Below are 17,507 nucleotides of genomic sequence, written 5' to 3' on the forward strand. Positions count from 1 at the left end.
CTCCTTGCGAACCTTGCTTAGCTTTTGTATTTTGAATTTTGGTTCATTATCGATAAGGCAAGATTCATGTGAAGAATAAAATTAGATGAAAGCACTAGACATGTCAGAGTTAAACTTCACATATGACAGTGCCAATCTTCAGATTTTTTTGTCTGAAGTTTGGCCTGATAGTCCCATTTCAAATATATTTGTCTGAAGTTTGGCATATTAATCCCGAACTTCAGATATATTTTGTTCGAAGGCTGGCATGGTTGTCGGAATTTTCTCTTTGGCAAGCCTAACTTTAGACCGTATATTTTGGAATTGGATGAATTGTTAAAATTCGAAGAACAGTTGAAGAACTTCATATTTGATTTTTGAAGTTGCATTGAAGAGATGAAGTACTTAAGATTCGAATTTCTGAAATTATATATGAAGGATAGAAGAACTTTCATATTTAATTTCTGAAGTTGCATTGAAAAGATTGAACAACTTCAGATCCGACCGGGTACACTTTGCAAAATTCTGTGCAATGCGGTATAACTTTAGACCGTATATTTTGCAATGCGGTATATGAAAATGCCCCCCAAATTAGTAAGAAGGCGTTTGGCCATAAGTTTTGGAATTTTTTTTTCAAAAAAATAAATTAAATATATGTTTGTTTATAGAATTAATTTAATTTTTGAAAAAATTTGAAAACTAAAACTTCAAATCTCAAATTAGCATAAGACCTCTTTTTGGGCCAAATCATGACCATTTGAGATTTTCTAGTCGAAAAAAAGACTTTTTAAAATGTTAAAACTTGCCCCAAAATTTATGTTCAAATATATTTTAAAATTCATATCGAACTTGGTCCAAATCAGCTTTTTGAAAAATTATTTGGGAATTTATGTCCAAAATAGGTCGTAAGAGTCGGCTATTTGAATGTTTCAATCGTGCTCTATTCCGGTCCATTTTGGGAAAGTGTTTTACTGTAATAGGTGCATGTATTTTAGGTTGGTCATGGTAAAAGCCGTAGAATATCATTTTTTTTGTCACGACAATTTAAAAGCACCACCGTGGCAACATGGTGGTAATATGGTTCGAACGGAAAAGGCCTAAAAATGTCACTCAACTAACATAAATGGTCTATCTATGCCATCCGTTAAAAGGTCGCCATATTCATGCAACTAACGTTATACTTTTGGCCTATTTATGACACTAACGTTGGGCGAACAGCACAAATAGCCACTAAAAGCTGTGGTTTTTATTTTAAAGCCACTGTTTTCAATGTATTTAGACTTTAGCCACTCCTTTTAAAAAACTTATACCTGACTGGACGAAAATACCCTTCTGGTATAACTTATACCTACGCTATCAACACAAGCAGCAGTTACACAAAGAGAAGAAGCGAGCAACAGCAGCAGCGGCGATCAACTGAGGACGAACCACCATTTCTCTTCCCGATTTCAAAAATTCAGCAATCTAATCCAAAAAAACAACATAGATAAACAGTAAGTTGTAATTTCATGTGTTTCTATCAATTTTTATTTCGCTATAGTTATACTTTTTTAGATCTGTATTGATTTGATTATATATTAGATAAGAATTTGATTTTTTTTGAATTTCTGGATTGATAAATTTATAGACACCGCCTCCTATGATAATTCTGTATTCCGGACATAGTGTCTTCATTTTGGAAATTGAATTCAAAAAAATAAGAACACTATGTCCTTAACTTTGATTCTACTGGCCTCATTTTGCAAATTGAATAAAAAAACTTAAGGACAAAATGTCCTTCACTTTGTTGTTGTTCTTCTGTATACAAAGTCCTGTAGCTTGAGTTTCAAATTGTATGTTTTAATTTCTGGTTCAAATGTTAAGGACTGACAGTCCTTAACTCTTAAATACATGTTTAAATGTTAAGGACTAGCAGTCCTTAACTTTTAATTCCATGTTTAAATGTTAAAGGACAGACAGTCCTTAGCTTTTAATTTCTGGTTCAAAAGTTAAGGACTGGTAGTCCTTAACTTTTAATTCCATGTTTAAAACTTAAGGACTGACAGTCCTTAACTTTTAATTTTAATTCCATGTTTAAATGTTAAAGGACATACAGTCCTTAGCTTTTAATTTCTGGTTCAAAAGTTAAGGACTAGCAATCTTTAAGTTTTAATTCCATGTTTAAATGTTAAGGACTGACAGTCCTTAACTTTAATTACATGTTTAAATATTAAAGGACAGACAGTCCTTAGCTTTTCATTTCTTGTTCAAAAGTTAAGGACTGACAGTCCTTAACTTTTAATTCCATGTTTAAATGTTAAAGGACAGACAGTCTGTCACGACCCAAAATCCCAACCCGGTCGTGATGGCGCCTCTCATGAGGACAAGGCCAGCCAATCAACAAAACAATACATCTCTTTATAATTACTGACAGTCCTTAACTTTTAATTTTAATTCCATGTTTAAATGTTAAAGGACATACAGTCCTTAGCTTTTAATTTCTGGTTCAAAAGTTAAGGACTAGCAATCCTTAAGTTTTAATTCCATGTTTAAATGTTAAGGACTGACAGTCCTTAACTTTAATTACATGTTTAAATATTAAAGGACAGACAGTCCTTAGCTTTTCATTTCTTGTTCAAAAGTTAAGGACTGACAGTCCTTAACTTTTAATTCCATGTTTAAATGTTAAAGGACAGACAGTCTGTCACGACCCAAAATCCCAACCCGGTCGTGATGGCGCCTCTCATGAGGACAAGGCCAGCCAATCAACAAAACAATACATCTCTTTATAATTACTTAGCAGGAATAAGTCTAAATCATGGGCAATATAATCTTCAATGCGAAATTAACGTGATAGAACAAAGAAAACCATCCCAACTCAGCCCGAAATCGGGGTGTCACAAGTCATGAGCTACTACAGAGTTTACTAATATTTTACAAAGTCTGGACTTATCATAAATAACAAAGATAAGGGAGAAAACGGGGCTGCGGACGTCAACAGCTACCTCGTTACTCCTAGTCACCGCCTGGTCTGGAAAGAATCAGCGCTCAGGAGCGAATTCAGCTCTGCCTGTATCTGCACACATGGTGCAGGGAGTAATGTGAGTACTCCGACCCAGTGAGTAATAAAAGTAACTACAGTCCGAAGATAAGAAAACCTAGTAAATACACAAAGTAAGCTAAAATCCAAATATACAGCAACATATGGAACTGAACAGCTAAACAACAGTATAGATACAAATACATGAATACAATGCAATGCATATGATGGTACATTCCAGTACCCACTACGGCGTGCAGCCCGAGCCATCCATATTTATTTATCGTCGACGGCGCTCACTGGGGGTATGTACAGACTCCGGAGGGGCTCCTACAGCCCAAGCTCAATATCTTGGTCAATCATTGTTACCTGACCGGTCAGCCCATTGTTACCTGACCAATTTACATCATACAGTGTCATTGTTACCATTGTTTCAAGTATATCATACAATGTCATTGGACTCCGGAGGGGCTCCTACAACCCAAGCGCAATATCTTGGTCAGTCATTGTTATCTGACCGGTCAGCCCATTGTTACCTGACCAATTTACATCATATAGTGCCATTGTTACCACTGTTTCACGTATATCATACAATGTCATTGTTACCACTGTTTCAAGTATATCATATAGTGTCATTGTTACCACTGTTTCAAGTCACTTTATAATCAGTCCAGAAAATAATATAATAAGCCCCTTGGGCATTTACAAAATAGAAGTTTCCAGCCCGAAATACATTTAAAATGTCATTTGAGTTTTCAACACTTAGAATTACGGCTAAGTTTGCAAAACAGTAATTAAAATCTTGGACTGAAATTAAATGATATGCAAATCATGCTAAGCAGTAATATTAATCCCCGAAGGATTTTACAAGTCGGCACAAGGCCCTCAAACGTGGAATTAAGCCCAAATATCATCAATGCATGTGCGTATCAGTCGCCAACATATTATAAGTATCAATACAATGTGCGAATCAGTCGCCAATATACTATAATTATCACTCGGGATGGACCAAGTCACAATCCCCAATCATATACGACACCGCACCTGCCATGGGATGCGTGTCACGCCTCAATATAGCGTTACGATGTGAAAGTCCGGGGTTTCAAACCCTCAGAACAACAGTTGCATCAATTACTCACCTCTAGCTCGCTATGCCCTTGCCTCTCTAATTGGCCTCCTCGTGTGACGAATCTGCCAAAAATCACACAAACCTCGTTTAAGTTCGATTTCTAAAAGACAGGGTTTTAACCATACATATCTGAAATTCGCCCCTTAATGATACTATAATGATCCCATACAGTTATGTAACTTCAATCTACAATATAACACTCAATATGGCCAATATTAGTACTAGATCCCATAAATTATGCCATTTAGGCATATTATCAAACATCTTGTAGGTATAAATATTTACACCTCTTAACTATAGCATTGGTTCCTCCAACTATCACAATTAACCAACAATTCATGACACTATTATTCTTTAACAATTTATACTCCTAACATCACATGTGTGATCAACCATTCACACCCAAACCAACAAAAATTCCATCAAATAAACACCTCTAAATCCCTACCATGTTCATGTATTTAAATAGGGAATTTATGGCTTCCAACCACCATACACTAAGTTGTAATACTTGACTCATACTCATATTTCCATAATATATCCATATATGTGAGTCTAAGGTGTAGGATTTACCTTTTGGAAGAAATCTTGCAAAACCCTTCTTTGAGTTCTTGAAGGAATTTCTTGAAATCTAAGAATTTTTAAGATCAATCCATGTTAATATAAGTGTTTGGGAGTAGTAATCAACTCAAAATACTCCAACAATCTTACCTTAGGATCATAGGGATGAAGTTTGGGACGAAACCCCCTTGAGAGAGCAAGCCTTAACCCCAAAAATGAGTTGGGAACTCTCTAGGCCGGTCTTGGGGTACTTAAAAACCTTCAGTCGCATAGTTCGCGCGTTGTTCGCGCGTTTGTTCGCGCGTTTTGCTGAGTATTCTGCCTCAGACGCGCGAAGTGCGCGACTTCGCGCGATACTTCGCGCGCTCTGACACCTGACCAGTGAAATGGTCATAACTTCCTGTATACACTTTCAAATGACGAACGGTTTGTTGCATTGGAAACTAGACTCAAAGAGCTTTAATTGGATAGGTTGTAACTCACACAACCCCTTATATAACGAGAGATATTATCGTTCAAAGTGAGGCCTTGTGCGCACTTATTTACAACTTTCGTCTATTATGAAATTTCCAACTTGAAAAGTTCCCGTTAGCCATCCGAAATCATCCCGAGGTCCTCGGGACCTCAACCAAAAATACCAATACATCTTATAATATTATTCAAACTTTTTCCAATTATCAAAACACCTCGACTAATAACAAATTATCGAATTACACCGAATTCAAGTCTAAGTTCCTTTAAAACTTCCAAAATGCGCTTTCGATCAAAACTCGACCAAAATATATCCGAATGACTTGAAATTTTTCACACATATCCAAAATGGCATAACGAAGCTACAGAAATTCTCGGAACTTCATTCCGACCGTCGGATCAAAATTTCACCTATCAACCGGAAATCGCCAAAATACTAACTTCGCCAAAATGAGCTAATTTCTTCACCGGACCTCCAAAATTAATTCCGATTGCGCTCTTAGGCCTTAAATCATCCCCCGAAACTAATCGAATCATCGGAATTCAATTCTGAGCCCTCTAACTCACAAGTCAATGTCCGGTTGACTTTTCAAACTAATTCTTCCTTAAAGAGACTAATTGTCCCATTTCATACCAAACTCGATCCGAATTGACTCAAATTCACCAAGTACACATATTGAAATATGAATAAGCATTTAACGGGGAATACGAGACGAAAATACAGGAAACAACGTTTCGGGTCGTTACATTCTCCCCAACTAAAACAAACGTTCGTCCTCGAACGTGCCCAGACTTGTTCCAAAAGCCCAACAATTGCTGAATAACCTTACCATGTATAAATCCGGGGATGAACTCACGTCATCCTATCTCACGTAGGTCTGATAATACAATAAAATTGAAATTTCATAGCCATTTAGACCATAAACCGTAGACCCACATTGTACTTTCCGAAGTCATACCCAGAATTAACACGAACCAGCTGTAATAACCCACAATCCAACACTCGGAACGATAGTCTCTATTCACAGCAGTTGCCTACAATACCCAAATACCGATAGGAAACCTCTTGTTAGCTAAAGTATTATTCCAACACATTCATATACTGCCAACTATAAATAAAACACGCGATAAAACGTAACCATTTCTCAGATCAACCATTTATAAAGTCATTTCCTCTTTTACTAATATCGCAACAGATCTCCGAGCCGAACCTCGATATTATCCTCCTAACAAGCCGAAATCGATTTTTGTTCGTATTCATCACTGCCCCTAATGATCACCTCGAATCCAACACACCACTCTGGTGTTATAACACCACAATACATGCCTAAGCCACAACTTGCATAATACGCGCACCCATAAGAAACGGTCCGAACATACTCAAATTATGAATATGACTCAACTGAGAGAGTTGTACCTCAAACTCTAGTGTTGCCACAACACAAGGCTGAGACCCGGTCTCACATCATAGAAATAGGACACACAATTTGACCAGCAAGGTCATGTTTCCACACATCTTTGCTGCAACGCGCGATCTTATCCAAATAATACTCCACATGAAACACCTCAAGTCACAATGCTTGAAATCGACAACCATGCTCAATTTATGGCTGGAGCCAGAGCAAATCATTACACCTACGGTGATACAAATAACACCTACTACACAAACCTGATAGAACATAATCCAGCTCACCTCGCCACTCAACCCGTGGCATTCCCGGCATAGCCCATGGCACAATAGTTCAGAATTGCCTGACGCTAAGACAACCAGTCTAAATTCTGACATCACATACAAAATCTAACATACCAGCAAGTAAATATCTACTCGAACCTCCAAATTTTGATAGCCGTTAAATAGTACCGATGCACACGATCCACAACCACAATATAGCCTGTACATGAGAACTCCCAGTTTCCAACTCCATGTAGCACACACATCATCATACCTTACCCCAATACTATTGAAGTGCCATCAACTTAATCACATTGGCCTTTTTCTGAAACATGTAACCTCTACAAATCACTATGATTAGAAGTAAAATTTCCTTAATCATCTGAAAATCATTCACCCTAATCATCTGAAGCTCATTTCTCTAATCACCCAGAGTTGCCTGTACTGCCTAAGAATGTTATGAATTTCCATTCAGGACTGAACCATGACCTTACACACGCAATTCTCAATCCTTCACAACATATCACATATACCATATCATCCTAAGGTAACATGAGGACTTCACCTCCCCTTCCAAACCAGGAATGTTTACATACTCAATTAGTCAAGAACTTTCATTGATCCCCTCTAGAAGAAAAACCATTACACATCTCATGCTCTGCATGACACATATAGGTCTTGTTCAAATTCTTACAATACCGACACGATGGATAAAATCTGTATAAATTCATAACACCGCCGAATCAAATATTCATTGGGTCTACACTTCTGGCAAGAACTATCACCTCATTCTGAACCAAATAATGGTCTTAGCCCCTTAATTTACTTCATATACTCAGATTGCACTGATCTCGAATTCAATGATCTCGTCTCACCCATTACGAACTGCTCAGTCAATAAACATAATCAAAAGTCGCATATGATGCCTCAATATACCAATAGGATACCAATTCGAATGCGGTACAAAAGGAAAGCAAACTCGGGAAGGAATTACCAATCCCACGCACTACTACGGACTTTCCTTAGAAAACAGGAAGCAAGGCATACAAAATAGCATATAGAAAACTATACTCAAAATCATACTGTTGCGGCGTGCAACCCGATCCAGATAACATACCCATGGCGGCGTGCCACCCGATCCACACATAGATCTCACATAAGGAGATGCACATCGAGCCAAATTTGCTCATTACAACAAAATACCGAGTATCACTCATAAGCATGCTAAGTGCATAATAATATCTCTGAGGGACATATAGCGTTATAAGCTACAAAACTCAAGCACAACTGAGGTGCAATGTACAATCTGAATTTCAAAAGCCAAGATGCTCATATAACGTCATTCCTACGCGGATTCTCAACACATAGAAATTTCTCAAGTCGTCTCATAACTCACACAACGCAATGCATCACTGTGCGAAATATCTGACAGGAAGCATCAACCTAACTACTCCTCCATGAGGACCGCATTACAAAAAAATGAACACATCTGGCCTGATATAGAGCCATTATTCACATAAAATTCACTCACCGACTTCAAGTTGATTCTGATCACACTGAACTAGTCTGATAACCTTTCAAAGGTCCATAATAACTTCCATTTTCTTCATAAAAGACAAGAACAACCATCACAATCGGAGTAATCCTCCCCAGTTCACAACCCAATATGCCAAGTGCCCTTCAGGCATGAATCTTTAATTTAACGACACCATCACAAACTTCATACTTGGTTTACATCTTTAATCAATAAAGTGATCATATGCCACACTTATATAATCTTCCCGTGGGACACACTCCCACAACCTACCACAACAATATCTGGAGTGTACCTCCAAATCATCGGTCGCTCTAATGCTGAAGAACGATCAAGAATCATTAACCAGGACGCATGACCCTTTTTACAAAACACCGATCTTAGGTGACGTTGAAGACAATACCAACTTACCGTAAACATCGAAACTCGAACCAATATAGCATATAATCGTGTAATCGACCTATTTAATAGCAAACTCCCCAACTTGGCTCAAAGCCATAGATCAAAACGCACTCAATAAATCACAACGCATGTATTCTAATACTGCTGTAATACCATAGTGAGATTAAACTCACTCCTTCATAAGCTCGTGGGAACACAAATCATCTGGAATTTTAACTCTTCTGCAATTTTTGCATTTACTCGCACAACAGTTAAGCCCACTCTCTAGGCGACCAAAATTTTTTTACTAAGTCCCAAATTTTTCAAAAATTTCGGCAGAGTCTCATTTGTAATTGGGCCTATCCACCTGCCAGAGAATCACCAAAACCATCCTAACAACACATCCACAACTTGACAAAGCATCACAATGCATATCAATTACATAAATCTCAATACTACATGTATTATACTATCAAAATTGATACATGGACATGCGTTAAACCTATTTGAATCATAACACATAGAAAATACCTTTCAACCCCCCATTATTGGGCTATTCAACCGAGTAAGAACATATTCTTTCTTTAAATGTTTTCGACCTTCAAGGTGGTCTCCTTGACTCAACTATTTCATCATAATACATTTACAAAAGCGATCCCAGCTCCCAGACTTATCTAACTAATATGACAAATAGATTTCCCTCATAAGCCAATTACCCATTAGCTTTACCTTTAGTTACTCTTTTTGGTATACCTTCCACTACCATACACATTACTCATGACGTGGATATCCAACCGCCATTCCGGCTAATAAGGACAATAATGAACATATGAGTTCAAAGCACTTGCTCACAAAATCAGCACCTTGGTGCTCAAGCCATTGGCAAAGATTCGGCCTCAAGTCCTCCAGACTGACCTAACTTCAAACTCACAGAGATTACACTTTTCCCCTCGATCGGGGAATCAAAAGCCATCGAGGCACATCTGATACTGAGCGCTCATGCGTGCATGCGAACACGTGGAAGGAATTTCAAGAGTTACTCTTCAAGCCGAATCAATAACGCACGATAAGAATTCAAGAATGTGAAGTTTTCCTAAAGGTTCTGCAGCCTCTCGAGGATAAATACAGACGTCTCCGTACCGATCCGCGAGACTCTACTAAACCGGCTCATGACTCGTGAGACCAAGTAACCTAGGCTCTGATACCAACTTGTCACGACCCAAAATCCCAACCCGGTCGTGATGGCGCCTCTCATGAGGACAAGGCCAGCCAATCAACAAAACAGTACATCTCTTTATAATTACTTAGCAGGAATAAGTCTAAATCATGGGCAATATAATCTTAAATGCGAAATTAACGTGATAGAACAAAGAAAACCATCCCAACTCAGCCCGAAATCGGGGTGTCACAAGTCATGAGCTACTACAGAGTTTACTAATATTTTACAAAGTCTGGACTTATCATAAATAACAAAGATAAGGGAGAAAACGGGGCTGCGGACGTCAACAGCTACCTCGTTACTCCTAGTCACCGCCTGGTCTGGAAAGAATCAGCGCTCATGAGCGAACTCAGCTCTGCCTGTATCTGCACACATGGTGTAGGGAGTAATGTGAGTACTCCGACCCAGTGAGTAATAAAAGTAACTACAGTCCGAAGATAAGAAAACCTAGTAAATACACAAAGTAAGCTAAAATCCAAATATACAGCAACATATGGAACTGAACAGCTAAACAACAGTATAGATACAAATACATGAATACAATGCAATGCATATGATGGTACATTCCAGTACCCACTGCGGCGTGCAGCCCGAGCCATCCATATTTATTTATCGTCGACGGCGCTCACTGGGGGTGTGTACAGACTCCGGAGGGGCTCCTACAGCCCAAGCTCAATATCTTGGTCAGTCATTGTTACCTGACCGGTCAGCCCATTGTTACCTGACCAATTTACATCATACAGTGTCATTGTTACCACTGTTTCAAGTATATCATACAATGTCATTGGACTCCGGAGGGGCTCCTACAGCCCAAGCGCAATATCTTGGTCAGTCATTGTTACCTGACCGGTCAGCCCATTGTTACCTGACCAATTTACATCATACAATGCCATTGTTACTACTGTTTCACGTATATCATACAGTGTCATTGTTACCACTGTTTCAAGTATATCATACAGTGTCATTGTTACCACTGTTTCAAGTCACTTTATAATCAGTCCAGAAAATAATATAATAAGCCCCTTGGGCATTTACAAAATAGAAGTTTCCAGCCCGAAATACATTTAAAATGTCATTTGAGTTTTCAACACTTAGAATTACGGCTAAGTTTGCAAAACAGTAATTAAAATCTTGGACTGAAATTAAATGATATGCAAATCATGCTAAGCAGTAATATTAATCCCCGAAGGATTCTACAAGTCGGCACAAGGCCCCCAAACGTGGCATTAAGCCCAAATATCATCAATGCATGTGCGTATCAGTCGCCAACATATTATAAGTATCAATACAATGTGCGAATCAGTCGCCAATATACTATAATTATCACTCGGGATGGACCAAGTCACAATCCCCAATCATATACGACACCGCACCTGCCATGGGATGCGTGTCACGCCTCAATATAGCGTTACGATGTGAAAGTCCGGGGTTTCAAACCCTCAGAACAACAGTTGCATCAATTACTCACCTCTAGCTCGCTATGCCCTTGCCTCTCTAATTGGCCTCCTCATGTGACGAATCTGCCAAAAATCACACAAACCTCGTTGAAGTTCGATTTCTAAAAGACGGGGTTTTAACCATACATATCTGAAATTCGCCCCTTAATGATACTATAATGATCCCATACAGTTATGTAACTTCAATCTACAATATAACACTCAATATGGCCAATATTAGTACTAGATCGCCATTTAGGCATATTATCAAACATCTTGTAGGTATAAATATTTACACCTCTTAACTATAACAATGGTTCCTCCAACTATCACAATTAACCAACAATTCATGACACTATTATTCTTTAACAATTTATACTCCTAACATCACATGTGTGATCAACCATTCACACCCAAACCAACAAAAATTCCATCAAATAAACACCTCTAAATCCCTACCATGTTCATGTATTTAAATAGGGAATTTATGGCTTCCAACCACCATACACTAAGTTGTAATACTTGACTCATACTCATATTTCCATAATATATCCATATATGTGAGTCTAAGGTGTAGGATTTACCTTTTGGAAGAAATCTTGCAAAACCCTTCTTTGAGTTCTTGAAGGAATTTCTTGAAATCTAAGAATTTTTAAGATCAATCCATGTTAATATAAGTGTTTGGGAGTAGTAATCAACTCAAAATACTCCAACAATCTTACCTTAGGATCATAGGGATGAAGTTTGGGACGAAACCCCCTTGAGAGAGCAAGCCTTAACCCCAAAAATGAGTTGGGAACTCTCTAGGCCGGTCTTGGGGTACTTAAAAACCATCAGTCGCATAGTTCGCGCGTTGTTCAGGCGTTTGTTCGCGCGTTTTGCTGAGTATTCTGCCTCAGACGCGCGAAGTGCGCGACTTCGCGCGATACTTCGCGCGCTCTGACACCTGACCAGTGAAATGGTCATAACTTCCTGTATACACTTTCAAATGACGAATGGTTTGTTGCATTGGAAACTAGACTCAAAGAGCTTTAATTGGATAGGTATTAACTCACACAACTCCTTATATAACGAGAGATATTATCGTTCAAAGGGAGGCCTTGTGCGCACTTATTTACAACTTTCGTCTATTATGAAATTTCCAACTTGAAAAGTTCCCGTTAGCCATCCGAAATCATCCCGAGGTCCTCGGGACCTCAACCAAAAATACCAATACATCTTATAATATTATTCAAACTTGTTCCAATTATCAAAACACCTCGACTAATAACAAATTATCGAATTACACCGAATTCAAGTCTAAGTTCCTTTAAAACTTCCAAAATGCGCTTTCGATCAAAACTCGACCAAAATATGTCCGAATGACTTGAAATTTTGCACACATATCCAAAATGGTATAACGAAGCTACAGAAATTCTCGGAACTCCATTCCGACCGTCGGATCAAAATTTCACCTATCAACCGGAAATCGCCAAAATACTAACTTCGCCAAAATGAGCTAATTTCTTCACCGGACCTCCAAAATTAATTCCGATTGCTCTCTTAGGCCTTAAATCATCCCCCGAAACTAATCGAATCATCTTAATTCAATTCTGAGCCCTCTAACTCACAAGTCAACGTCCGGTTGACTTTTCAAACTAATTCTTTCTTAAAGAGACTAATTGTCCCATTTCATACCAAACTCGATCCGAATTGACTCAAATTCACCAAATACACATATTGAAATATGAATAAGCATTTAATGGGGAATACGAGACGAAAATACAGGAAACAACGTTTCGGGTCGTTACACAGTCCTTAGTATTTAATTTCTGGTTCAAAAGTTAAGGACTAGCAATCCTTAAGTTCTAATTCCATGTTTAAATGTTAAGGACTGACAGTCCTTAACTTTAATTACATGTTTAAATATTAAAGGACAGATAGTCCTTAGCTTTTCATTTCTTGTTCAAAAGTTAAGGACTGACAATCCTTAACTTTTAATTCCATGTTTAAATGTTAAAGGACAGACAGTCCTTAGCTTTTAATTTCTGGTTCAAAAGTTAAGGACTGACAGTCCTTAACTTTTAATTCCATCTTTAAAAGTTAAGGACTGACAGTCCTTAACTTTTAATTCCATGTTTAAATGTTAAGGACTGGCAGTCCTTAGCTTTTAATTTCTTGTTCAAAAGTTAAGGACTGACAGTCCTTAACTTTTAATTCCATGTTTAAAACTTAAGGACTTGCAGTCCTTAACATTTAATTCCATGTTTAAATGTTAAGGACTGGCAGTTCTTAACTTTAATTACATGTTTAAATGTTAAAGGACTGGCAGTTCTTAACTTTAATTACATGTTTAAATGTTAAGGACTGACAGTCCTTAACTTTAATTACATGTTTAAATGTTAAGGACAGACAGTCCTTATCTTTGTCTTGCACTTACAGTACACCTGTTCTTAATTCTACAAGGATTGCTTTATAACATATGTCCTTTGTTTCCCATTCTCTTGACTTGTAGGATGGAAACAATATGCATAATAGTTGCTTTTAATGGTAGATGGACTGAAGACTATAAATATCTTGATCATCAAACAAAGCTTTTCCTAGCACCTGAGTCAATTCAGTTTGAAGATTTCGTTAAACAGATTTTTGAGCTTATTGAATTGGATAGAGAAAAGTTTGAAATAGTGATATGGTTTGATATCAACCTTGGAACAAGCAAAGGAATGCTTGTATCCAAAGATTTAGATCTTCACACATGTATAGAGTTGCTAAAAACTCATTCACTCTTCAAGAGCTGTCGTTTCATAGTTGATATTTCGGAAAGAGTTTTTGCATCAACAAGCAATGAACATGCCAACACAAAAACTCAACATGACAATCAAGAGCGATGCCAACAGATAGTTGAAGTAGATATGGTTGAAGCTCAACCATTAAATGAAGAGGTGCATCAAACATTTGATTCTATTCAAGTAGAAGGACAAAACATTATAGAGATTGACAACGAACAAGCTTTGGGTATTCAAGTCTTAGAGAGTGCACCGGTAATCGAAGTAGTTGCTGACAAAACCTGCACTCAAATAACTAAACAAAGATCAAATTTGAAACAAAAAGAATCCCCAACTACGATATTAAGAGAAAATGCTTCTTTGGATCAAATAAAAGTCAGATCAGTATTTGACAAGAAGAAGAGCATAATTAATTGTTTTTCTAATGTAGCAATCAAATGACATTTTGAATTCAAAGTTGTTAGATCAAGCTCAACAAGATATTCGTTGACATGCAATGATGATAGGTGTCGTTGGTGTGTGCGTGCTTTCAGAATTAAAGACTCAACATTATTCAAGATAGTAAAGCTTGAGAAAAAGCATGACTGCTCTGTTAACACTAGGAAAGCAGATCAAAGGCATGCTACTTCAAAGTTGATTAGTGGTTACATTATCGATAATCTTCGGGACCCAAGATTTGAAGTTACACCAGCTTTTGTCATAGCAGAGATGCAAAAATTGCATGGACTAGACATTGGATATCACAAGGCGTGGCGTGCTATTCAACATGCTTCCGCTTTAATAAGAGGAAGTCCCGAAGAAAATTATGAATTATTGTGTTCATACTTGTATATGATGACAAGTAAAAACCCGGGAACTTATACTAACATAAAGATAGACGACAACAACAGGTAAACAATTTAGGACATGCTGTCTTTAGCCTTGTTAACTTTTGAGTTATAACCAGAAGTTGAGGACTGCCTATCTTTAAGTTTTGAACTTGTAATTAAAAGTTAAGGACTTCCAGTCCTTAAGTTTTGAACTTTGAAATAAAAGTTAAGGACAACATGTCCTTAACTTTATAACTTGTAAATGTAAGTTAAGGACTGACTGTCCTAAACTTCGGGTATTTTAACCTTGTTTTATATTGTATTTTCAGGTTTCTTTATATGTTTTACGCATATGGATCATCGATAGCTGGTTGGAATCATTGTAGACCAGTGATTGCTATTGATGCGACTTTTTTGAAGTCAAAATATCGTGGTGTTTTAATGATTTCAGTTTCAAAAGATGCAAATAACCAAATTTTCCCATTAGCCTTTGGAATAGCAGAATCTGAAAACAACAATTCCTATGAGTGGTACTTTAGTCAGCTTCGCAATGCAATTGGGAGCCGTGAGAATTTGATTTTTTTATCAGACAGGCATCAAGCTATTGCAAATGGCATTGTAAAGGTATATCCTGAAAGCCATCATGGGATTTGCATCTATCATTTGGAGCAGAACCTAAAGCGAAGAAAGGTGAAAAGTGAGGTCATAAAACTTTTCCAAAGTGTTGCAAGAGTATACAAGCGTAAAGAATTTGACATATACATGTCAGATATTGCAAATGTAGATAAGAAAACTTATGACTACTTGATGGAAGAACCACCGGAAAGATGGTCACGTTCTTGTAGTCCACAACGAAGATATGACATGCTCATAAAAAACATAGTTGAGTCGATGAATTCAGTGCTATTAGAAGCAAGGGAGCTGCCTATACTAAGAATGATGGATTTCATTCAAGTGAAGCTACAACATTGGTTTTATGAAAGAAGAAATAAAGCAGAAGGAACATTTTATGATGTTTCTTGTTGGGTAGAGGAGGAATTGAAGAACAGAATAGATTTAGCATTTACTTTGAACGTAAGTATTATGTTTTATGTTTATATTATGATTTTGACATTTTTTAACATAATGTACTCACTTATAATTTTTCAACATTGAAGGTCTTCCCTGTTGATTCATGGCGTTCTAGAGTTGAAGAAGAAGGAATAACTTTCTTGGTGGACTTAAACAAAAGAACATGTGATTGTTTTCAATTTCAACTTGATGAATTACCATGCATACATGCAATTGCAGCTATCGAGAAGAGAAACATCAAGAAGTCTGACTTTTGTTCGCACTGGTACTTAAAGGAATCTTGGCTGAAAACATATGAAAGACAAATACATCCTGTAGGACATACTGATTCATGGATTGTACCAGAGAGTGTTAAGTCACAAATTGTTAAACCTCCAGATTTCAAAGTGCCACCAGGTAGAAGGCAAAAGAAAAGGCATATTCCTGCTACCGAGCCATCAAAAATAACATTCAAATGTGGTCGTTGCAGAAGAATTGGTCATAATAGAACAGCTTGTATATATTCTCCGGCACTCCATCCATTTTCAAGAAAGCATAGAGAAGAGTAGAAATATACACTTATGTTTATCGACTCTTTTAAGTTTTTGCTATAGATTGTATTCATTATTATTCTAATTTGAGCGGATGCCTAGATTTTCAATATTTATATCTTGTTACGTTCTTTTAATTTCTTTTGAGTTCAACAATTAAAAGTTATTAACAGGAGTCAGTAAGTTCAACTTGCAATTTTGAAAACGTAATGACTGTTTGTCCTTAACTTTGAATTTCAAGTTCAAAAGTTAAGGACATGATGTCCTTAAGTTATAGTCCCATATTAAAAACGTAATGACTGTCTGTCCTTAACTTTGAATTTCAAGTTCAAAAGTTAAGGGCATGAGGTCCTTTAGTTATAGTCCCATGTTAAAAACTTAAGGACTGTCTATCCTTAACTTTGAATTTCAAGTTCAAAAATTAAGGATATGAGGTCCTTAAGTTATAGTCCCATGTTAAAAACTTGAGGACTGTTTGTCATTAACTACAGGAGTCCTTAAGTTTGAAATACAAGTTAAAAACTTAAGGATTGAAATACAAGTTAAAAACTTAAGGACTGTCTGTCCTTAACTTTAAATTTTAAGTTCAAACGTTAAGGACATGAGGTCCTTAAGTTATAGTCCCATGTTAAAAACTTGAGGACTGTCTGTCCTTAACTTTGAATTTTAAGTTCAAACGTTAAGGACATAGGTCCTTAAGTTATAGTCCCATGTTAAAAACTTGAGGACTGTTTGTCATTAACTACAGGAGTCCTTAAGTTTGAAATACAAGTTCAAAAGTTAAGGACATGAGGTCCTTAAGTTATAGTCCCATGTTCAAAACTTAAGGACTGTCGGTCCTTAACTTTGAATTTCAAGTTCAAAAGTTAAGGACATTTGGTCATTAACTTTGAATTTGAAGTTCACTTACATTTAGTCATGAACAAATACT

At 37.1% G+C, this 17,507-nt stretch overlaps 1 protein-coding gene across 1 annotated transcript; it reads left to right on the forward strand.

Annotated features, from left to right (window-relative positions):
* Positions 1–13,896: 13,896 nt before the first annotated feature.
* On the forward strand, positions 13,897–16,594 carry LOC142163376 (uncharacterized). The gene is made up of 5 exons (XM_075220655.1): positions 13,897–14,421; positions 14,725–15,056; positions 15,305–16,049; positions 16,133–16,154; positions 16,266–16,594. The coding sequence occupies exons 1-5, from the start codon at positions 13,897–13,899 to the stop codon at positions 16,592–16,594; spliced, it is 1,953 nt and encodes a 650-aa protein (XP_075076756.1).
* The last annotated feature ends 913 nt before the right edge of the window (positions 16,595–17,507 follow it).

This window comes from Nicotiana tabacum, chromosome 8 (genome assembly GCF_000715075.1).
Source record: "Nicotiana tabacum cultivar K326 chromosome 8, ASM71507v2, whole genome shotgun sequence".
Taxonomy (NCBI): domain Eukaryota; kingdom Viridiplantae; phylum Streptophyta; class Magnoliopsida; order Solanales; family Solanaceae; genus Nicotiana; species Nicotiana tabacum.